Source organism: Pleurodeles waltl, chromosome 9 (genome assembly GCF_031143425.1).
Source record: "Pleurodeles waltl isolate 20211129_DDA chromosome 9, aPleWal1.hap1.20221129, whole genome shotgun sequence".
Lineage (NCBI taxonomy): Eukaryota > Metazoa > Chordata > Amphibia > Caudata > Salamandridae > Pleurodeles > Pleurodeles waltl.
Genome location: NC_090448.1, coordinates 233,887,954 through 233,912,888, shown reverse-complemented (window position 1 = coordinate 233,912,888; position 24,935 = coordinate 233,887,954). Strand labels below are relative to the sequence as shown.

At 46.2% G+C, this 24,935-nt stretch overlaps 1 protein-coding gene across 1 annotated transcript in view; it reads right to left on the bottom strand.

Moving 5' to 3' along the window:
• The window catches only part of NUP210 (nucleoporin 210), a 462,103-nt gene that overhangs the window by 131,924 nt on the left and 305,244 nt on the right, over positions 1–24,935 (bottom strand). The window contains exon 31 of the mRNA XM_069206618.1: positions 8,435–8,610. Within this exon, the coding sequence (XP_069062719.1) occupies positions 8,435–8,610 (176 nt within the window). The remainder of the gene's footprint in view (positions 1–8,434; positions 8,611–24,935) is intronic.

Sequence of the window (24,935 nt, the reverse complement as noted above, 5' to 3'; positions counted from 1 at the left end):
AGCTACTCTGCACCTTGCAGTGAAAGACTTCCTGCTAAGGTCCTACTGAAACATATCACGCATGGAACAAGTAAAGCAAGCAGATACATCAAGTGTCTATTTCAGCCCAACAAGTCAGAGAAGGTGAACGAAATACTGCATGGATGGAAAGAGAGAGAAGGACTGATGAGAAGGGAGTAGGGCTGGTTTGAGCATGTTTGCCAGGGCTGCTTTCGGTTTCCAGCCCGCGCTGTCTGCTCCCATTGAAGATTAGCGCCCATAGCGATTCCAATGAGGTTTGTTTTTGCCTCTTTTCAAAACTGAGTGGTTGATCAGTGGATTTATTGCTGGGGCATATTAGATATTTTATTATGGACAGAGCTTACAGATAATAAGATAAAGAGAGATTCAGACTTAGTAGGGGGAATATATTTACATACGTAATATCGAACGTGGCAAATATCGATAAAAGTGTCAATTCTGATTAGGGATTAGTGAATAAGAAACGTACCCTGCAACACATACTGTTCATTCATCTACCTAAAACAGTGAATATCTGAACGTGCATGCTTTTATCAGACAGGCCAGATGCTTTCGGAAGCATGATGAGTATCCTTTATTGAGGGTATGTTTATTACATTGGAACATAAGTGATATGTGTTTTTATTGTCATAATGAATGAGTGAGACATTTCTTGCAAGATGCATGACCCTTTCGACCATGTTGAGATATGGAGTCACAACAGTGATAGATAACCAATATGAACGTTTAAAAAAGCCATCACATGCAGATCAATAGAATTGTGGTGATCCTGAAATATATGACATTTTCTCTTTTTGTGAATATTCAAGCCCTGCACATTTTTGGCTACATGATTTTATTAAGAAAGCAAATATAGAAAATCTGAACAACATGTGAGATTGGGACAAGCAGTTTGCTAGCAATGTACTACATTGTTTAGCCCGCACTTTTTTAAGTCACCAAAAGGTAATACAGACAAACAAAAGGTGTTCTCTGATTTGCTAACTGATGGCTCTACAAGACAATAAGCCCTGTTGCCAAAAATGTATGTGCGAGACCAGGGGGGTTATTTTAACTGCTTGTACACGAAGCCTTACATGGCCTCTCTGTCAGTTTTCGAGTCCTGCACATATTACTTGTGGGGTCCACCAAGAAGATACATGCCTTTAAACGACAAAGTGATTCTGTCGATATTGCTGGCTGAAGAGGTAAAGTGCTCATTTAATTATAATAAATACCCCAGCACTATACATGAATGTTTCCTCTTTTTTTGCTGAGAGGTAAGAGTTAGGCTGAGGGGAGATCAGTAGGGCGTTGGGCTATAGAAGCCAACAATTGGAATAAAACCCAATACAATCAGCATGAGACTCAGCAAACTCACAAAATGGGTAAGTTTAATTTATGTTATTTGCCCCCATCAATAGTCCTTCTCATGAATTCTTTCAGTTGAAGATTCCCTTGTCATTAATGATGCGCACCTTGGAATCCTTCTCGTTCCATACTCCTGCCTTTGCCCTTCAATACGCTAAGTATTGAATATCTAGGTACACAAGAATTTAGGCCAGATAAATCAATAATAAATTGTGGATTGGCAACATCATCTACCTAAGTTTCGTTACTCCATACCAAATTACACCTTTGCCATGTCAGCAACTACCAAAACCCAAAATGTATTAACCACCATGAAATGCTAAAAATCTTTACTTGATTCTGCACTACGTCTCAGCTGGTCAGAAACACACAGTTGGTACACAAATGAGCAATGTGGTCACCCAAAGGGCTCTAAAACCTCACTTTACAACTGGCAGAATTATATAATTTCTCTTTAAAATGGCACTTTCATTACAGAGGAATCCCTTAACAGTTGCGGACACACTTTATGGGAAGTTCTTTGTACTAACAGAGCCCCAATAAGGATATGCATTCCTAATAATCCTACACTCAGGTGTGTTATGCTCCCCCTATTTTACTCCCTGATGGTAAGACAGTATTTACCTTATGAACAAGTGACTTACCTTCAGTAATGCCTTATCTGGTAGAAACGTTATCTAGCTCTAGATCCTTTACTTTTGAATATACCCAGATGTAAGTCTGGATCCAAAACATTTTGAGCGGTACCCCTGTGCACCGCTAGGTGGCATCCTCCAGCTCCACGCCAGCAGCATCGCCCGCACCAGAAGTGATGTCTGCAGTAACTATATAGTCACCACTTTGGCATTCCAGAATTTCCATGCCAGGAGGGTGAAGCCACAACGAGGACTGGCCACTGGTATGGAAAAGACTAAGGCGGTCATTCTGACAGGGGCGGGCGGCGGTCGCCGCCCGCCATGCGGTTACCGCCGAATGACCGCCCGCGGTCAAAAGACCGCGGCGGCCATTCCAACTTTCCCGCTGGGCCGGCGGGCGACCGCCAAAAGGCCGCCCGCCGGCCCAGCGGGAAAGCCCCTGCAACGAGGAAGCCGGCTCCGAATGGAGCCGGCTGAGTTGCAGGGGTGCGACGGGTGCAGTGGCACCCGTCGCGATTTTCACTGTCTGCAAAGCAGACAGTGAAAATCTGTATGGGGCCCTGTTAGGGGGCCCCACAACACCTGTTCCCGCCATCCTGGTTCTGGCAGTGACAACCGCCAGTAACAGGCTGGCGGGAAGGGGGCCGGAATCCCCATGGCGGCGCTGCAAGCAGCGCCGCCATGGAGGATTCCCTGGGCCAGGGGAAAACCGGCGGGAAACCGCCGGTTCCCCTTTTCTGACCGCGGCTTTACCGCTGCAGTCAGAATAGCCCAGGAAGCACCGCCAGCCTGTTGGCGGTGCTTCCGCTGTCCTCCGCCCTGGCGGTCACAGACCGCCAGGGTTGGAATGAGGGCCTAAGGTCCTGAAAAGAGGGTTACTTTTACACTTGAACTGGTTCGCAGAGCGGGGAGGATAGAAGGGTTGGTAAAGATTCTCCCACTAGCTAGCATCTGTACGACATAAGACATTATCTGCTAGAGACTTCTAGCCACACATCTCTTACCTTTCAATAGATACCCAAGCAATACTTCCCCAGAGGTGGGTTTGCGAACTTGCTTAAACCAAAACGTTCTACAGGACCTTCACAGGCAAAGTTCTCGTAATGACCGACCAAACTGCCCAAGCAGTGATGCTTTGTGAATGGGTGTAGTGATACCATGTCCTAAGAGATGTCCAGGTGAGGAACGCTGCACGCTCACACAGTTGCTGCCGCCTTGGCTCTGGTAGTGTGAACCTGCAAGCCCACAGGGGGCTCTTTCTTGGTCAATGCATAGCAGATCTTAATACAAAGGTCACAGTTCTGTTTTGTACAGCTTTGCCTTTTTTTGCTCCCACATAGCCCACGAAGAGTTGATTGTCCGCCCGGAACACGCTTGTGCAGTCAAGGTAGAATGACAATGCTCTTTATGGGTCCAGGTAGTGCAGTCTCTCCTTTTCTTTGGAGGGAGGAGGTGGAGCAAAGAAAGTAGGCAGGGTGATGTTCTGGCCTTCATTAGTCACAACTTTTGGAATAAGGAAGGCAAGTGTCCGGAGAACCAGCTTTTCTGGGTAAAAAGGTTGTTTGAGGAGGAAGCACACCGAATACTTACAGTTCACGGAACCTCCTGGCTGATGTTATGGCCACTAAAAACAGTTTTGATTATCAATAGCTTAACAGGGCAATTGGTCAGAGGCTCAAATGGTGCACACAAGAGAAAGGTGAGGACAAAGTTGAGGTCCCACTTCAGCATGATAAGGGGCATAGGAGGGAACATATGTAGCAGGTCTTTAAGAACACGAGCCAAAACATGTGACTTAAAAGAGAAAAGGTTGGTCGGCAACTGCAAGAAAGCTGAGGTGGCTAACAGGTAACCCTTAACAGTGCCCTGCTGTGCCAAAGGCCATGCCATCAAGAGAACATGTGAAAGAGGTGCAGATAGGGGGTCAACATTGTGGGAAGCACACATGGCACAAATCTCTCCCAATGGCAGGCATAGAGCAACTTGGTGGAGGGACACATGGCTGCTAGAATAACGCCACTGACTTCAGGAGTAGGATCAAAAGCTGTCAACTGTTGCTGCTTAATCTCCAAGCATGTAGGTGGATGATGCACAGGCTCAGAATCCTTCCCTGCTGCTGCAACAGAAGATCCCCCAAAAAAGATACCTGACTGGAAGACTGATAGTATGCTCAACAGCTTGGGATACCAGACTCTCCATGCCTAATCCAAAGCCACAAGAATGACCGAGGGCCGGTCGTTTCTGATCTTTTTGAGAATTCCGGACAGGAGTGGTACTGGATGAAAGGCTTACAGGGGGCCAGAGTTCCACTCAAGACTAAAAATATCTCAGAGTGAGAGTCCTTTGGAAACTACAGCTCGCAGAACTGCTGACACTGTGCGTTCTCTGTGGAAATATGCACCTTGCAAGCCCAATGCTACAAACCAATGCCATGAAAGGGGCGGAAGATGGATTAGGGTTGACAGTAGCACTACCTTCCTGGAAGCATTCCATCGCTGAATCTGCCTAGTTTCCAAAGAGGCGAGAGCCATCAAAAGGCATGTTCAAGAGGGAAGCCTAGACAACCCTTGAAAAAAAACAGATGTTCTCAGCCACGTGTGGTGCTGCAAGGCCACTGAATATGAAATTACTCTACCCTGCGAGTCGGTCATGTCAAGTCCACATCTGATGGAGAACTTTGCTGCATCTCTCCAATCAGCAACAGCCTGAGAGAGTATGTCCCTGTCCAGGGCTATAGGCAGCACTTGCGTAACCGAATACCACAGAGTGTTTACTGTTGATAGTGCCAGGCTGGTGGAAAAGAACATTATCTTACCAAAATGTCCAGCCTCTGATTCCCTATCCAGTGGGGTGGTATGGAGCGTGCAAGGATAAATGCGGGATGAGGAGGCTTGGACCACCAAGCTGTCTGGGGTGGGGTGCTGGGTAAGGAAACTGGGATCCTGAGGAGCAGTGTGCAATCTTCCTATTCACAGCAGCCCCTGTGCAGGGCTTAGACACAGCAGGATGTCAGTCAGGGCTTTACTGAAAGGGAGCAAGGGTTCTGAAAGGGTAACTCCAAGCTGAAGCACCTCTGTGCTGAAGTTAGTCTTGCCTGCCACTGAAGGTAGATTAACATCAAGGACCTCAGCTTCCCTGCGCACCACTATTACTGTGAGGTGTCCAACCCACTGGCCTCACCAGTTCCTCATACCAGTTGTCCTATTCAAGTGGGTCTTCTCCATAAGGGTTCCTAGATCCCTCCCAAATGTCTCCTTCACCAGGCCTATCCATCACATAAGGCACTGGCTCCACTCTGGGAAGGTCGTCCTCGATCGGTGCCAGATGCAGCTTCAGGCAACGCCCATTTGGCTCTGTATCAGAGCCTGGAATCTGAATGGGGATGGCAACGCCTACGGGCGTTGGCAGCATTGGCCCTGGAGCAGGCACCAAGGAAGGTCTCATTCTCACTGGCAGCTCCGCTACAGATCCAGTGAAGCATCCATAGGGCCTGACCCAGGCTGAGGGCAAACCTACTGGTGTGGTCCCAGCAGGAGACCCACCCGCACCTGTGGAGCCCAAAAGCATTCAAGAGGGGCTGGGCCGCCCAAAGATGAGGTGCAGGGCCTCATAAAATTCCTTCAGCTGGGCAGGGATCGCTCTGGCTCCAGTAAAATTGGGGAAGCACAGTGTGGACTCAGGATTAGACCCAGCAGACTTGTGGGGCCTAGAGTGCCAACGCTCCCTTGTCTCGTAGGATGACTGACGGACGTGGGGAAGTCAAAGAGTGTTTGAACTGCTTTAACTTCTTGTGGGACTTACCAGCCAACTTTAAGTATGTCAAAGAATGTCGGAGGGACTCCACAAATGTTCCTGGGACCTCAAATGCAAACAGGACCTCGAATTTCCAGGGGTCATCAGGAGTCACCAGTAACCGACTGGCGTCAGGCGGCGAGGAGCTTGAGAGATCACTCCCACAGCACCAATGGGTGCATGGTGTGACAGTCCTTACACACATTGGAGTCATGTCCTGGTTCCAGACCCCACAAACTCATCTTGGGGAGGGGGTAATGGTTCGGTCATCAACATTTGCCTATGACAGGCCCCATATGGTTTGAAACCAGCAAGATTCTTTGGTAGCATCCTCACACAAAGAAATGGAATCTCAAAAAAGTGTAGCTCAATCTGGATCAGCCCTATCTGGTGTGGAAAGGAAGGTGGCACCTATATGGGTGTTGCATGTTACTTCCGGTGCAGATGACGCTGATGTGACGCTAAAAGACTCCACCTACCACCACCCAGGGGTATTACTCAATTTTCTTCTGGATCCAGTCTGTCAATTGGGGATAATCAAAGGTAAGGAATCTGTGGCTAGAAGTCTATCGGATGCAGGTGTCCATGCATGAAGGAAGTAGATTTGGAAGGGGGGGGGGGATGGTCTTGCAGTGACAGGGAGCATTGGTTCTCACTAATTTTTTAATAGTATACTCTAACCATGGCATAACAACTGGAAATTAGAGGACACAGGAAGGGGGCAGTAGAGAAGGTGGTAATGAGGAACTGAGTTATTTTTACATGTTATGTCCTCCTACTATACTCCTGTGTTCATTTGTTATTTGAATTGGACATGCATATTCCACTGGAATTTTAATGTATATCTTCAACCGTTTTACAACAGTAATTTATATTACCCTTTGTACATATCCCTTTACGTGTGTGTTTTACATATATTTGATATATTAACAGTTTAAAGAACACAGGAAAACAAGTGACCTGAAATACATAGCTAAAAAAAACAAATATGGAATCAGAGTAAAACGTCACAAAACAGGCACTATATTAAGAAAAAAAACAAATTCAAAAGTCAGGGTGTGAACCTACAATTCAGTTAATCGTAGTATGTTGATATTTAGAAGTCCTGACACACATTAAAAAGTTTCATATTTAGGAAGGTCCCAATTCGATGTAAGAAGCAAATCTTAATTTATCCCAAATCTTGCTTAATAGCGGATATATTTTGCTAATACAGACTACTAATGGGATTTGTCAAGGCTTCATTTAAACAAGTCGAAGTTTGCAGAATGGCAATGCTGCACTGTTACAGCTCGAGCCAGGAAATAGAATCTGTTTTTCCTTTGGTGGCTGCACCGGTCAGGTATAAGGCCATGTATGAAAATAATTGACTTCTATAGGTGACAACTACAACAAACAGCTTTATTTGCTGACAACGAGCCATGATAATGCAATGTTACCATTGCCTGAAACGTTGTCTATTTAAATTATGGCTCGAGAAAGCTCCCAAAACAACTGAATTGCTTCTTATATGACATGGGACCATGCTGTCTTCCTAAAATTTGGCACACATTTAAAAATGTAGGGCTAGTCCAGCTCCAGGCACATGATGATACATTAACATTACATGCACTGGAAAGACTGTAGAGCAGTCTTCTCCAACCAGTCGCTTGTGAGCTACTGGTAGCTCTCCAGCTACCTGTGAGTAGCTCTCCTGTGTGCAGCCCATTATACCAAATTAGAAACTTTTGCTTGGTTGAATTAAAATTTGTATACCAAAATTGAAAAGTGTGTATTTGAGGCGAAAATGTGCACTTTCAGAGCCCATGATTTCAAAAATATATTTAAAGCTGATATTCGAATGATAAATCATGTAGCATTCGGAGACTTATTACTGACATTATTCCCTTTGTGTTAGAGGGCACTGCAGCCATGGCTGTTATGTGTTACCTTTGTAGAGTTATTCAGAACGGACTAAGCTTTTTTATGTTACTGCTGGCAATCCCTTACTATTGTATTCACGGCTGGTAATCTTGCATAGGTCCTTGTAACTTAGGCGTTGTAGCTGACCTGTGGCCACTAATGTACTCTTGTTTTAAGTGTACAACACTAATAACTTTGGTAGCTTGGGATAATTTTCGTGAAACAAAAGGAGCTTGCATTAGTAAAAAGGTTGGAGACCCCCTGCTGTAAGGAGTAGGACTCCATTCATGCAATATGAAAAGAAGCAAAGAATAAGCATAGCAAGTCGATGGAAATTTGGGTTGTGTTTTCACCCAAAAATGTATTTCAGGAAAACACTGCAAATGCCCTTTAATTGTGCATGCTGGTTCAGACCAGATAATATTTTCTTTTTCACTGCCAACAAATATGACGCTGGATGAAAAATATTGTTTAAACTTGGTGTAGGTCCACCATTTCACAGCTATTATTAGGAATGGCACAAGCTAATTACCATCTATGTATATCTGTTAAAAATAAATCTTAACAGATGACCATGACTAGCAATGTACCTATGAATTCTTTGTTAGGATGTAGCCGCAGGAAATTGATAAGATCAAAGAATAAAGATTTCAAAACAGATGGTTAAGTATTGCCTAAGTGTCTCAATTTGTTTGAAAAGACACCTTCATTAAAAAGTTGTGTTGCCAAGTTACCTGTTAGTTGCAAAGCCGAGCATTGAATTTTGTGAATGGAATGAATCGCCGGCGTTGTCATGGAAATGAACTGTGAAAGTCAGAGTCATACCCAGCGGAATAGCATGTAAAGCATCTTTATTTTGAGAACGCAGAATAGGACTTGTTGATATTCTCAGGTATGAAACAGGAGACACCTGCACAATGAAGGTAAATGCAATTAATGTTTTACTGCTCCGTAAACAAAAGGTAAACTATTTTCCACAAAACCACGATGTCACTATTATCAAATAAGTAGGAATGTTGTTTTCGTATTGCTTAGATTCAATTAGTTTAATAGGTTTAAGAGTGAAAAACATGCTGTTCAGATATTTACACAAAGGAAGATTTTGTATTGGAACAATACACCTGAAAAATAGTCAATGCTTAATGGGAAAATTTGTCACAAATTCCTAGTCCCTTTACTCCAGCTATACAAGAACCACCGCCTTTTCAAACTAGAATGTTTGAGCTACAACATTCCACATTAAAAATATAAATGTAAAATAGCGTGCTACAGGGTCTAGTACTTAAATTTTATACTGAAAACCTTTAAAACTAGTACAAACTGTTACATTATATTGTGTTATCTATACCCTCCTTGAAGTAGTCCATCCCGTTTTACACATTTTTGTACTAATTTCTTATATCAGGTAATATTTCATTCTTTCAGAGCACGAATGGATAACATGCTTAAAGTACTCAAGTGCATATTTTTTTGTTCACATGCTTCACTCAAAGTAAGTATTGCACTTGCTTTCAGCATGTGTCTACCCATTCAAACAAAACCAACAACAGAGGAGCAGGCCATGAGTTTATGTTGTTTTTTACTTGGTACAGAATGATAATATAGCATTTGGAGTGTTACAGTCAGTACAGTAGCTTGTCTTAAGTTTTTTTCCTTTTTTTTAAAGAGAAAAGCATTTTGAATAACAAAAGATCAAATTAGTACAGGATAGTCATGAGTATACACAAAGTTCAAATTATGAAGTGAAAACGGTATAGTTTTATCAGATAAACCTAATCAAAAAGCAGTGTACTTGGTTAACACATGATAACATAACGTTAGTTTAATTAATCAATGCACGATCATTTTGCTTCCCTAGAAGCTGCATAAAGTATACCATATTCAAGTGAATTGAGTTCCTGGTTTTCGAGCATGTGTTATTGACATTTCCATCTGGCCATAAAATTGTTCTACCAGAGTCAATGGTGTAGATGTTCATTAGATCCTGACTACCAGCCAAGTGAACATCATTTCATTACCAGCACTTGCTATCCAAAGATGTGAAATAACAACCACTGAGTTATTGGCAAAACTAACACACACTTTTCCCATAGAAACTAGGTATAGACTGTAACTACCAAATGGTGACCACCACAAATATATATATATAAGAAAGATCCAAGAAAGAAGTGACTCAAACAGATGATCTCACTAAAGAACAAAAATATATTTCTACTACAACGTTTCAGCTTCCGCCTTCCTCAGGTAGTGGACTCTGTTTTTGTAACTCTGGGCACTTTACCACTGCTAACCAGTGCGAAAGTGCAAGTGCTCCTTTACAAAATGTGTATGTAATTGGTTCATCCATGACTGGCATATCTGAGTTACTAGTAAGTCACTAGAACAGTGCACTAGAAGTGCCCAGGGCCTGTAAACCAAATGCTACTAGTGGGCCAGCAGCACTTGCTGTGCCATCCACATAAGTAGCTCTGTAATCATGTCTCAGACCTGCCACTGCAGTGTCTGTGTGTGCAGTTTTAACTGTAAATTCGACTCTGCAAGTGTACCCACTTGCCAGCCCTAAACCTTCCCTTTTCTTACATGTAAGGCACCCCTAAGGTAGGCCCTAGGCAGTCCTATGGGCAGGATGCAGTGTATGGTAAGGTGGGACATCTAGTAATGTGTTTTATATGTCCTAACAGTGAAATACTGCTAAATTAGTTTTTCACTGTTGCAAGGCCTGTCCCTCTCATAGGTTAACATGGGGGCTACCTTTAAATCTGATTAAAGTGTGGCGGATGGACATGTGGAGTTTGGGGTCTCTGAGCTCACAATTTAAAAATACATCTTTTAGTAAAGTTGATTTTAAGATTGTGTGTTTAAAAATGCCACTTTTAGAAAGTGAGCATTTTCTTGCTTATACCATTTCTGTGACTGCTTGTTTGTGGATTCTGTCTGGGTCAGTTTGACAGTTGGGCGGGTTGCACCTCACACTTGACAGTGGCTCAAAGGGAGCTGGGGTGTAGTCTGCATATCCTGATGAGCCATCTGTGCTAGGAGGGAGGAGTGGTCACTTACACCTGAAAGGGCTGTGCTTGCCCTCACACAATGCAGTCTGCATCCCCTGGTGAGTGTCTGGGTCCTGGCCTGGGCAAGGCAGGATTTACATTCAAGAGAGACTTTGCTTTGAAGTAGGCCTGCTTGAAAGGAGAAATTGGGTACAAGAAGGACACACAAAACCACAGACTTTTTAACACTTCTGGAAACCAAGAGGAACCTCTGCTTGGAGAAGAGCTAAAGAGCTGAGGAAGAAGAGCTGCCCTGTCTGTGACTGTGCTTTGTGGTGCTATCCTGCAGTTGATGCTTCTGCCAGAGTAAGCGGGCAAAGACTGGACGTTGTGTGCCTTCCATCTTGTGAAGATCTCCAAGGGCTTCATTTAGAGCTTGCCTCCTGTTGTTTGAAGTCTCAGGAACAGCAAAGACTTCTCTCTGCCAGCACCTGGAGTCTCTGGAGAGACTCCTACTCTGCTAAGTGGTGCCCATCCAGTTCCCGGGACCCTGAAAGGAGAAGCTGGCAGCCTAAGAGAAAGAAATACACGCACAGAACGCTGTGCGGGGAAAAGATAGACGCAACTGATCTGCTGCTAAAACAATCGCCGTGCCGCCGGCTTCGCAGAAGAAAATCAGCGCTTGCCTGCAACTCGACCGGAAGATCGATACACGGAGCTGGGGAAATGAGGTGCAGCATCGCTGACGTAGGCTGGTGAGATCGCAACCAGCACTGCGTGGTTTTCTGACGCAAACACCGCTGGGTGTGTAACAACAACGCAAGACCTACCTGGACCCAAGAGTGCTGACCGGATCGATGCATCTCTCTCCTGCAGAGAGAAGAAATGATGTGCCATGACCCGACAAAAGGAGAAACGATGAAAGGTCTCGCTCGTGAGTGAAATTGATGCATCACAAGTCCTTTTTGATGCACACTCGCTGGTGCGGGGTTACTTTTGCCACACCCAAGGTACATTTTCACGCTAACAGTGTTAGTGTGTGTTTAAAACTATATGAAGTCTTTTTGCTTCAATTGTTAACTTGACTTGTGTACTGTGGATTTTTGTCGTTTTGGTCTTGTTTTGTTTAGATAAATATTCTCTATTTTTCTAAACCTGTGTAGTGTCATTTTACAGTGTTTTCATTAAGTTACTGTGGGGGTCATTCTAACATCGGCGGGCGGCGGAGGCCACCCGCCGAAGTTCCCCCACCAAAATACCGCTCCGCGGTCTAAAGACCGCTGAGGGTATTTTGGGATTTGCCCTGGGCTGGCGGGCGGCCGACAAAAGGCCGCCCGCCAGCCCAAGGCAAATCAACCTTCCCACGAGGACGCCGGCTCAGAATTGAGCCGGCGTAGTGGGAAGGTGCGACGGGTGCAGTGGCACCCGTCGCGTATTTCAGTGTCTGCATAGCAGACACTGAAATACTTTGTGGGGCCCTCTTACAGGGGACCCTGCAGTGCCCATGCCATGGGCATGGGCACTGCAGGGGCCCCAGGGGCCCCGCGGCACCCCCTACCGCCATCCTGTTCCTGGCGGGAGACCCGCCAGGAACAGGATGGCGGGAGGGGGTGTCAGAATCCCCATGGCTGCGGAGCGCGCTCCGCAGCCATGGAGGATTCTGTAGGGCAGCGGAAAACCGGCGGGAGACCGCCGGTTTTCCTTGTCTGACCGCGGCCGAACCGCCGCGGTCAGAATGCCCTGCGGGGCACCGCCGGTCTGTCAGCGGTGCTCCCGCCGACCCTGGCCCCGGCGGTCTGAGACCGCCGGGGTCAGAATGACCCCCTGTGTGTGTTGGTACAAATACTTTACACATAGCACTCTGAAGTTAAGCCTACTGCTCATGCCAAGCTACGAAGGGGGTAACAGGGGATAGCTGAGGGTGATTCTCTTTTACCCTGACTAGAGTGAGGGTCCTTGCTTGGACAGGGGGTAACCTGACTGCCAACCAAAGACCCCATTTATATATATATATATATATATATATATATATGGAAAATGTCACTTACCCAGTGTACACCTGTTCGTGGCATTAGTCGCTGCAGATTCACATGCTGTGCACATCCCGCCATCTGGTGTTGGGCTCGGAGGTTACAAGTTGTTTTTCTTCGAAGAAGTCTTTTCGAGTCACGAGACCGAGGGACTCCTCCCATTTCGGCTCCATTGCGCATGGGCGTCGACTCCATCTTAGATCGTTTTCCCCCGCAGAGGGTGAGGTAGGAGTTGTGTATGCTAGTAATAGTGCCCATGCAATGGAGTAATGTACATAATGTAGTTTAAAGTAATATATTTACAAATATACAGATGTTCAAGATAAACTTCTAAACGGCTACAGGCTCCCGGGGAGGCGAGTTGAAGTTGTTTGAAACAATGTTCGTAGTACTGATTGGCCTACTGTGGCTTGTTGTGCCGTTAGCATATCTACACAGTAGTGTTTGGTAAATGTATGAGGCGTATACCATGTAGCTGCCTTACATATTTCGGTCATTGGAATATTTCCTAGAAAGGCCATGGTAGCACCTTTCTTTCTAGTTGAGTGTGCCTTTGGTGTAATAGGCAGTTCTCTTTTTGCTTTAAGATAACAGGTTTGAATGCACTTAACTATCCATCTAGCAATGCCTTGTTTAGAAATTGGATTTCCTGTATGAGGTTTTTGGAAAGCAATAAATAATTGTTTTGTTTTTCAAATTAGTTTTGTTCTGTCAATGTAGTACATTAACGCTCTTTTGATGTCTAATGTATGTAGTGCTCTTTCAGCTACAGAGTCTGGCTGTGGGAAGAACACTGGTAATGCTACTGTTTGATTTAAGTGGAACGGTGATATGACTTTTGGTAAAAATTTAGGATTTGTCCGTAGAACTACTTTATGCTTGTGTATTTGAATAAATGGTTCTTGTATGGTAAATGCTTGAATCTCACTTACTCTTCTTAAAGATGTGATGGCAATTAAAAATGCAACTTTCCATGTTAAGTATTGCATTTCACAAGACTGCATGGGCTCAAAAGGTGGACCCATGAGTCGTGTTAAGACAATGTTGAGGTTCCATGAAGGAACTGGTGGTGTTCTTGGTGGTATAATTCTCTTTAGACCTTCCATAAATGCTTTTATGACTGGTATCCTAAATAGAGAAGTTGAGTGCGTAATTTGCAGGTAAGCTGAAATTGCTGTAAGATGTATCTTAATGGAAGAAAAAGCTAGCTTTGACTTTTGCAAATGTAGTAAGTATCCTACGATGTCTTTGGCAGATGCGTGTAAGGGTTGAATTTGATTATTATGGCAGTAATAAACAAATCTTTTCCACTTATTTGCATAGCAATGTCTAGTGGTAGGTTTCCTAGCTTGTTTTATGACCTCCATACATTCATGTGTAAGGTCTAAGTGTCCGAACTCTAGGACTTCAGGAGCCAGATTGCTAGATTTAGCGATGCTGGATTTGGGTGTCTGATCTGTTGTTTGTGTTGCGTTAACAGATCTGGTATGTTTGGTAGTTTGACATGGGGCACTACTGAAAGGTCTAGTAGTGTTGTGTACCAAGGTTGTCTTGCCCATGTTGGTGCTATTAGTATGAGTTTGAGTTTGTTTTGACTCAACTTGTTTACTAGATATGGAAGGAGTGGGAGAGGGGGAAAAGCGTAAGCAAATATCCCTGACCAACTCATCCATAACGCATTGCCCCGAGACTGATCTTGTGGATACCTGGATGCGAAGTTTTGGCATTTTGCGTTTTCCTTTGTTGCAAATAGATCTATTTGTGGTGTTCCCCAACTCTGGAAGTAAGTATTCAGTATTTGGGGGTGAATCTCCCATTCGTGGATCTGTTGGGGATCCCGAGAGAGATTGTCTGCTAACTGATTCTGAATTCCTGGAATAAATTGTGCTATTAGGCGAATGTGGTTGTGAATCGCCCAATGCCATATTCTTTGTGCCAGGAGACACAACTGTGTTGAGTGTGTCCCTCCCTGTTTGTTTAGGTAACACATCGTTGTCATGTTGTCTGTTCTGACAAGAATGTGTTTGTGGTTTATTATGGGTTGAAATGCTTTCAGCGCTAGAAATACTGCCAATAGTTCTAAGTGATTTATGTGAAACTGTTTTTGGTGAGTGTCCCATTGTCCTTGGATGCTGTATTGATTGAGGTGTGCTCCCCACCCTATCATGGAGGCATCTGTCGTTATTACATATTGTGGCACTGGGTCTTGGAAAGGCCGCCCTTTGTTTAAATTTATACTGTTCCACCATTGAAGCGAGGTGTATGTTTGGCGGTCTACCAACACCAGATCTAGAAGTTGACCCTGTGCCTGTGACCACTGTGATGCTAGACACTGATGTAAGGGCCACATTTGCAACCTTGCGTTTGGGACAATGGCTATGCATGAGGACATCATGCCTAGGAGTTTCATCACCCTTTTGACTTGTATTTTTTGTTTTGGATACATGGCCTGTATTACATTGTGAAATGCCTGAACCCTTTGTGGACTTGGAGTGGCAATCCCTTTTGCTGTGTTGATTGTCGCCCCTAAGTATTGCTGTGTTTGACACGGTATAAGGTGTGACTTTGTGTAGTTGATTGAGAAACCTAGTTTGTGGAGGGTTTCTATGACATACTTTGTGTGTTGTGAACATTTTTCTAGCGTGTTGGTTTTGATTAACCAATCGTCTAGGTACGGGAACACATGTATTTGCTGCCTTCTGATATGTGCAGCTACGACTGCCAGGCACTTTGTAAAAACTCTTGGCGCAGTTGTTATTCCGAATGGCAACACCTGGAATTGGTAATGTATCCCCTGGAATACAAACCTTAAGTACTTTCTGTGTGAAGGATGTATCGGTATATGGAAATATGCATCCTTTAGGTCTAGTGTTGTCATGTAGTCTTGTTGTTTGAGTAGTGGAATTACGTCTTGTAATGTCACCATGTGAAAGTGATCTGATTTGATGTAGGTATTTAATGTTCGGAGATCTAATATAGGTCTCAGACTCTTGTCTTTTTTGGGTATGAGAAAGTAGAGAGAGTAAACTCCTGTTCCTTTCTGGTGTTTTGGTACTAATTCTATTGCTTCTTTTAGTAGCAATGCCTGAACCTCTAGTCCTAGAAGATCTATATGTTGTTTTGACATATTGTGTGTTTTCGGTGGGACGTTTGGAGGGAATTTGAGAAATTATATGCAATAACCATGCTGGATAATTGCTAGGACCCAAGTGTCTGTTGTTATTTCCTCCCAATGTTTGTAAAATTTGGTTAGTCTCCCCCCCCACAGATGTTATGTGTTGGGGATGTGGGACTTGGAAGTCACTGTTTGTTTTGAGGAGTTTTGGGACTTTGGAACTTTCCTCTATTCTTTTGGAATTGTCCCCCTCTATATTGTCCCCGAAAACTTCCCCGCTGATACTGGCTCTGGTAAGTGGGTCTTGTCTATGATGTTGTGGGTTCTGTGCTTTGTCCTCGAAACCCCCCTCTAAACTGTGTTTTTCGAAATGTGCCTCTGCCCTGTGGGGAGTAGAGTGCGCCCATGGCTTTGACCGTGTCAGTGTCTTTTTCGATCGCAGTGTCCACCTCCGGCCCAAACAACTGCTGTCCGTTGAATGGCATATTCAGCACAGCTTGCTGTATTTCTGTTTTAAATCCTGATGTACGCAGCCATGCATGTCTCCTTATTGTTACTGCTGTGTTGACAGTTCTAGCAGCTGTGTCTGCAGCATCCATTGCTGACCGTATCTGATTGTTGGAGATACTCTGTCCTTCTTCTACTACTTGCTGCGCTCTCTTTTGGAACTCCTTGGGCAAATGTTCTATAAAGTGTTGCATTTCGTCCCAATGGGCCCTATCGTATCTGGCCAACAAATCTATGTGTCTTCATTTGTGTGGACAGTCCTTGTGCCTTAGTGTAGGAACTCGTTTTCGGTTCCGAGGCCGGATGTTTCGGTATCGAAACCTTTTCGGCTGCTTTTTTCGGTTCCGACGAAACCTTCTTTACTTTTGGCGTCGTGGTCTCTCGGTGCTGACCCATTTCGGTGCCGCTATCTCGGTGCCGAACCTGCTCGGAGCCACTATCTCGAGCCCGAGATTGCTGTGTGGCGGTATCTCGACCGGAGTCGGATGACTTCGCCCCCAGCGTGCCCTTTTTCGGTGCCGATGATCGGTCACATATTTTTCGGGTTAAGCGATGGCCTGTTGGCGGTGGCGTCCCCTGGGCTTTAGTGGTTTTTTCGTGAGTTTTGTGTTTCGACGTCTTACTCACGGTTTTCGGCGTTTCTTCGGGATCGATCTCATCTGAGTCAGATTCATGGATGGAGAATGCTTCTTCCTCCTCCTCGAAACCCTCTTGTCCTGTCGGCGCCGACGCCATTTGCAGTCTCCTTGCTCTTCGGTCTCTTAGTGTCTTCCTGGACCGAAACGCTCAACAGGCTTCACAAGTATCTTCCTTGTGTTCCGGCGACAAACAAGTTACAGACCAGATGCTGATCTGTATATGGATACTTGTTATGGCATTTTGGGCAGAAGCAGAATGGGGTCCGTTCCATCAGCCTTGAAGAGACACGTGGCCGGGCCGACCAGGCCCCGACGGGGGATCGAAAAAACCCCAAAGGGCCACCGGAGCTCTTCAAAAGTCGGTGTCGATCTGTTGTAACTAACCCGATACCGAACGCAAACAATACCGACGATTTTTCCGAGATTCTAACTAACTTTCCGACCCAAAACACGGAGTGAAAAGGAACACGTCTGAACCCGATGGCGGAAAAAAAACAATCTAAGATGGAGTCGACGCCCATGCGCAATGGAGCCGAAATGGGAGGAGTCCCTCGGTCTCGTGACTCGAAAAGACTTCTTCGAAGAAAAACAACTTGTAACACTCCGAGCCCAACACCAGATGGCGGGATGTGCACAGCATGTGTATCTGCAGCTACACATCCCATCGAACATATATATATATATATATATATATATATATGAAAAATTTCACTTACCTAGTGTACATCTGTTCGTAGCATGTAGTGCTGCACATGCGCATGTAGTGCTTCACATGCTAACACTCCGAGCCCAACACTAGATGTCGGAAGAGATATGCATAGCATGTGTATTTGCAGCTACACATACCATCGAACATATATATGTTTAATAATTTTAATTTATGTCTACATTTTCAACATTAAAACAACATTAGCCTTTTGATACTAAGCAATGTTCAATATATTTATTTTAAAAATTATACAATCTCCATTCCTTAACCCAAAAAAACTACTTTATTACCCCAATACAAAAAAGCACACCAGTCATAAAAACACCTTACCACACCATGCACTAAAAAATCCTTAGTATCCCTATAAACACTTACAAATGTAAAACCATGTACCCATTTATATTGAAATAAATCACTTTAACATTTTAAAGTGATATAACCTTAACAATATGTGTGTTTTAGTGTACACAAAATTGCATTCTTGAAGTAAAGACTCCTGATGCACTGTAATGTAACATCTCACAAAGTAAAAGCGGTGACATACTTGTACCACACACCATCTAGTTACTAAACAACCAGTGCCACGTAGTTCTCCGACCTTTATTCCAGAAAAACAGAAGTCAATTTGACATTAAGTCAATGTTTTACTTCACAGGTTCTCATAGTCAGTGATATTCATGTAGTGTGTCAAAATCAGATCCAGGGTTGTCCACATGTATAGTTTTAAAGAGATATCCCACATCACAGACTACCAAAGCAAAAAATTATACTTGGTATTTACAGTAGGAAATTAAGAGCTCTTTGAATGAGGGAGTTCATATCCCAATTGAAATAGGGCAGGGAAGCCATTGTGATATAATTGTACCATAAACTTAAATGTATTCTTGCCCTCAATTTCTTCTTGTAGGCCTAGAATGTGAAAATTGGTTAATCTGAGACAATTTTCTAGAACTTTCAGCTTCTGTACATCACTTAAGGCAGGATTTTAAATCTTTAAAAAGATTGGATATGGCTTTTGAAGTTCTCTGCTCTATCTCACACCTAAGGGAGGTAGGCTTTATCCACTTTTCCTGAATGAGCCCTGTAGTTTCAGATTCTCAGAGCCAGATGATCGTTCAAATTCTTTGCCCGCTGTGACACCTGAAGATGGCAGGTATCGCCTTAAGGTAAAAGTGAAGGAGAATTTAATGAAGAGCACAAACTGGGAAATACTAGGTGGTTGCTGAGCAAGAGGCACCAGTGGATTGCTATATTGCTAAAAAAAATCACACTATTGTACTAATAAAAATATGTCTAAAATAGAGTTGAGGGCTCTGTTCAGTAGGAAACGAAGTGATCAATGCTTCAATTAGCAATGGAAAGTAGCCTGAACTCTGAAGAAAGATGGCTGCCTGCTATGTGACTAGTTCTATTTATTTCTGTCATTAGCCTATTGTCAGAGACATAAGACATTCTGAACAAAGACCAGTTGTAGAATGTTATGCTAAGCACATATTTATTCACATGTATTTTCACCAGCCCAGTAACTGATGTCTTTACTGGAACATAAATGAGAAATGCTTTGTTTTATTGCAGATAGTTTTTTTAAATCTTCCTAAAACTGTCAATTATCAACTAACTGGCTAAAAGTCTTAATGGTCCTTTATCAAGACTGTACAACAAAGTACTCAATTATTTTTATTGCTATTGAAATATGTTTTTTAAGAAAAAGGCAACAACCAAAAGCCTACCATTTCAAGGTATTTCTACTCATTCATTGTTTGAAAGTTTAAAATTAGGAAATGATCGAGATGATGGTCACTCTCCCACCACTAAAGTGGTTTTATTAACCACGAAACAAAGTCTAACATCACTAACAGTACGTTTTGACTAATATCCAACTAATCTTCAAGTCTTTATCCTATAGTAAACCATTTTTTATTTACATTGGAGTTTTGGCTGTATATCTATACACATTAATCAGTAACAAATTGTTGTCCTTCTCATTTCATGTCGTTGGCGTAAATAGAAGGTTAAAATACTGCAATTCATCTTGTACCTGTAATGAAATACTGTTAGAAATGGGGTCCCTAGTTGGCAGAGGTATACACCTTTGTCTAAGTAGGGACCACTATCCTTCTCAGGGTAAGTCCCACACAATCCAAATTATCCTGTGCCCACCCTTTGGTAGCTTGGCACTGAGCAGTCAGGATTAACTTAGAAGACAAAATGTAAACTATTTGTGAAAAAAGTCATGCAATAACACAGTGAAATCACCACACAAAATACACAAAAGATATTGGTGGTCATTACAACCCTGGCGGACGGTGTTAAAGATGCGGTAATACCGCAAACAGTCAGACGGACAAAAAAAGGGAATTATGACCCTGGCGGAAACCGCCAACAAAGACAGCCACTTTAACACACCGCCCGCCACGGCGGTACAGACAAGCAGCGCGGCGGTCACCGCCAACAGACAGGCGGGAGACAATGTACCGCCCACAGTATCACAACAGGCCAATCCGCCACCTTTTCTGGGGTGGATTCACCGTGGATAAAAACACGGCGGAAACAGCTTTTGCTATGGGAAAACGCTCACCTTCTACACATCCCGCGATGAACGACGACTCCATGGAGCCGGAACTCCAAATACTACCTGCCCTTGTCTTTCTGCTCCTTCGCGACCAACAGCGACGTAGGCGCAGAAGATACCGGTGAGTACCGCACCTACGACACGGGGGAGGCAAAAGTTAGGGGGTCACCCACCAAACACCCCCACCCTCGCATAGTACAACATACACACCAATGCAGTCACAAAAAGAACAGTTACAACCCACAATCCCCCCGGAAGAATGCAAAGACAATGCGAATTTCGGGCAAACATTATAATGTGCCAATATACATGTCATACAAAAATATACAAATATATGTATTCCAAAATCACTCATATATACATAAATAATCCGATAAGTATTGCAGATATGTACACAACAATGTCCGTGCACAAACAGTCCAAAAATGCATGGGCGAGGCCCACAATAGATACCTGACCAACATCCGAGAGAACACTGCCGGGGCATCAGATAGAAACACTACAGGCACCTCAGGGGGAAGGGAAGGGGGGCACTTCAGCCAGATGAATGCAAAGCCAGATCCACTACAGGGCTCTATGCCCATTGATGTATCCTGGGGAGTGCAAAGCCACAGTCTCTCAAGTCTCTACAGTGGGTGGGTTGCCCACTGTGCCATCCTGGGGAGTGCAAAGCCACAGTCTCACAAGTCTCTACAGTGGGTGGCTTGCCCACTGTTCAATCCTGGGGAGTGCAAAGCCACAGTCTCTCAAGTCTCTACAGTGGGTGGCTTGCCCACTGTTCAATCCTGGAGAGTGCAAAGCCACAGTCTCTCAAGTCTCTACAGTGGGTGGCTTGCCCACTGTACCATCCTGGGGAGTGCAAAGCCACAGTCTCTCAAGTCGATGCAGGTCCATACTGGTACTGGGGGGTAACTGGTGCCCAGACTGGATGAGTCTCCCCGTGAAAGGTAGTGTCCTGTCACTGTCCCAGCTGCAGATGGGATAAGGATGCCTGATGTGGTGGGCCATTCATTCCTACCCGGTGCATTGCCCTGTTCAGCGGTGCTTTGCCATGGCGGTCTCTGGACTGTTCAGCGGTGCTTTGCCATGGCGGTCTTTGCCCTGTTCAGCGGTGCTTTGCCATGGCGGTCTTTGCCCTGTTCAGCGGTGCTTTCACATGGCGGTTCTGGACTGTTCAGCGGTGCCTTGACATGGCGGTTCTGGACTGTTCAGCGGTGCCTTGACATGGCGGTTCTGGACTGTTCAGCGGTGCCTTGACATGGCGGTTCTGGACTGTTCAGCGGTGCCTTGACATGGCGGTCTTTGCCCTGTTCAGCGGTGCTTTGACATGGCGGTCTTTGCCCTGTTCAGCGGTGCTTTGACATGGCGGTCTTTGCCCTGTTCAGCGGTGCTTTGACATGGCGGTCTTTGCCCTGTTCAGCGGTGCTTTGACATGGCGGTCTTTGCCCTGTTCAGCGGTGCTTTGACATGGCGGTCTTTGCCCTGTTCAGCGGTGCTTTGACATGGCGGTCTTTGCCCTGTTCAGCGGTGCTTTGACATGGCGGTCTTTGCCCTGTTCAGCGGTGCTTTGACATGGCGGTCTTTGCCCTGTTCAGCGGTGCTATGACATGGCGGTCTTTGCCCTGTTCAGCGGTGCTTTGACATGGCGGTTCTGGACTGTTCAGCGGTGCTTTGACATGGCGGTTCTGGACTGTTCAGCGGTGCTTTGACATGGCGGTTCTGGACTGTTCAGCGGTGCTTTGACATGGCGGTTCTGGACTGTTCAGCGGTGCTTTGACATGGCGGTTCTGGACTGTTCAGCGGTGCTTTGACATGGCGGTTCTGGACTGTTCAGCGGTGCTTTGCCATGGCGGTTCTGGACTGTTCAGCGGTGCTTTGCCATGGCGGTTCTGGACTGTTCAGCGGTGCTTTGCCATGGCGGTTCTGGACTGTTCAGCGGTGCTTTGCCATGGCGGTCTTTGCCCTGTTCAGCAGTGCTTTGACACGGCGGTCTTTGCCCTGTTCAGCGGTGCTTTGACATGGCGGTCTTTGCCCTGTTCAGCAGTGCTTTGACACGGCGGTCTTTGCCCTGTTCAGCAGTGCTTTGACACGGCGGTCTTTGCCCTGTTCAGCGGTGGTTTGACATGGCGGTTCTGGACTGTTCAGCGCTGCTTTGACATGGCGGTTCTGGACTGTTCAGCGGTGCTTTGACATGGCGGTTCTGGACTGTTCAGCGGTGCTTTGCCATGGCGGTCTTTGCCCTGTTCAGCGGTGCTTTGCCACGGCGGTCTCCGGACTGTTCAGCGGTGCTTTGCCACGGCGGTCTCTGGACTGTTCAGCGGTGCTTTGCCATGGCGGTTCTGGACTGTTCAGCGGTGCTTTGCCATGGCGGTCTTTGCCCTGTTCAGCGGTGCTTTGCCACGGCGGTCTCTGGACTGTTCAGCGGTGCTTTGCCATGGCGGTTCTGATACGGACATTGGTGTGTGGCATGACTATCTCCACACTGGACATTGCTGTGTGGCATGACGATCTCCATACTGGACATTGGTGTGTGGCATGACGATTTCCACACTGGACATTGGTGTGTGGCATGACGATTTCCACACTGGACATTGGTGTGTGGCATGACGATTTCCACACTGAACATTGGTGTGTGGCATGACGAACTCCACACTGGACATTGCTGTGTGGCATGACGAACTCCATACTGGACATTGGTGTGTGGCATGACGATCTCCATACTGGACATTGGTGTGTGGCATGACGATCTCCATACTGGACATTGGTGTGTGGCATGACGATCTCCATACTGGACATTGGTGTGTGGCATGACGATCTCCATACTGGACATTGGTGTGTGGCATGACGAACTCCATACTGGACATTGGTGTGAGGCATGACGAACTCCATACTGGACATTGGTGTGTGGCATGACGTTCACTCATTGCCCAGCGGGGCTGTGGCATCCTGGCCCGCCTGGGCTGTGTCTTGTGCGGTGGTCTCAGGACCAGTGACGATACTTGGGCCCTCCTGGGCTGTGTCTTGTTCGGTGGCCTCTGGACCAGTGACGATACTTGGGCCCTCCTGGGCACTGACTCTGGCGGTGGTCTCTGGACCAGTGACGATACTTGGGCCCTCCTGGGCACGGACTCTGGCGGTGGTCTCTGGACCAGTTATGATACTTGGGCCCTCCTGGGCACTTACTCTGGCGGTGGGCTCTGGACCAGTGACGACGGTGCTGGCGGTTGTGTCTGGACCGCCAGAAATGATGGCGCACTTCTCCGCTGTGACACTCACAACAGGCTGGGCAGACTTCCTCGGGACCTTCCCCACCTTTTTTGGAGTTACAGCTGACTCATCAATCGCCTTCGATCCCATTTCACTTTTTGTCCCACCAGGAGTCTTGACACGGTCCCGTAGTCCACTCTCCAATTACGGAGCCTTTACAGGGGGTGCGCTACCAGTGCCTTGGCTCCGGGTCCTACTGCCTGCCCTGGTGGACGGTGCACTCCAAAAACCTGGAACACGCACCACTGGTACTGGTGGCTTTTTGGCTGAGGCGCTACGACGGGACTGATGAATTGGAGGGGGGGGGCAAAAAGGTCAATTTGACAGAGGGACAGTTTCTGACGAACACTGGGATGGGTAGCTGGAGGGTGTCTGGGAGTGGAGGAAGAGGAGGTGGTTGTAGGAGGTGTCACTTTAACTGTTTTGGGTGCAGGTGCAGGTACTGGAGGCTGTCGTGAGGTGGATGGATGTTGGGTGAAAGATTGCAGGCGTTGGGTACTTTGGGAGGGGGCGTCACAGACACACTGGGAGAGGACACAGGGGACGTGTAAATGGCAGTGGAGGTGGGGAGTGCAGATGAGCGGCGTGTGGTGCTGGGTGTCCTGGTGCGAGTCCTAGTGCCTGTAGATGTGGTGCATGCAGGTGTGTGTGTAGACAAGACTGGGAGGGAGAAGAGGAGGAGGGGGGGGGACACAGTGGAGACAGTGGATGTTGCTGTGTCTGTATGGGTGTGATGCTTGTGTGAGTGCCTGTGGGATGTGTGGTGCCTATGTTTGCCTGAGCTACTTTTGTGTGTTGACTTGTGTGCATGCTGGTCTGAAGGTGTGCTTGGGATGGGCTGGGGTACAGGGGATTGGGTCTGGGTGGAGGAAGTTGGAGGGGGGAGGCTGGACACAGGGACAATTGCTGCCATCAGTGCTGAGGCCAGATATTGCAGGGTTCGCTGAAGGACAGCCTGACCAGAATGAATGCCCTCCAGGAATGCATTACCGTGTTGCAACGCCCTTTCTACACCCTGGATGGCATTCACAATGGTAGACTGCCCAACAGTGAGTTACGTGAGGAGGTCAATGGCCTCCTCACTGAGGGCGGCAGGGGTGACTGGGGCAGGGCCTGAGGTGCCTGGGGCGAAGGTGATGCCCACCCTCCTGGGTGAGTGGGCACAGGGCGAACGCTGAGGGGCTGCTGAGAGGGCGGTGCTGGTAGGGGGGGTGGTGGCTGTACCTGTAGAAGTGGGGCGCACAGATGGTGAAGCCACCACAGGGGTGCTCACATCGGCGGCCGAGTCGGTCGCTGGTTGGTGATCCGGTAGCCGACGTGAAGCTCCCCTCGCCCTCCGTCCCACTGGTGTATTCAGAGTCCGTGGTGTGGCCCTCCATGGCCATGTGGGATGCAGCTCCCTCGTGCTCC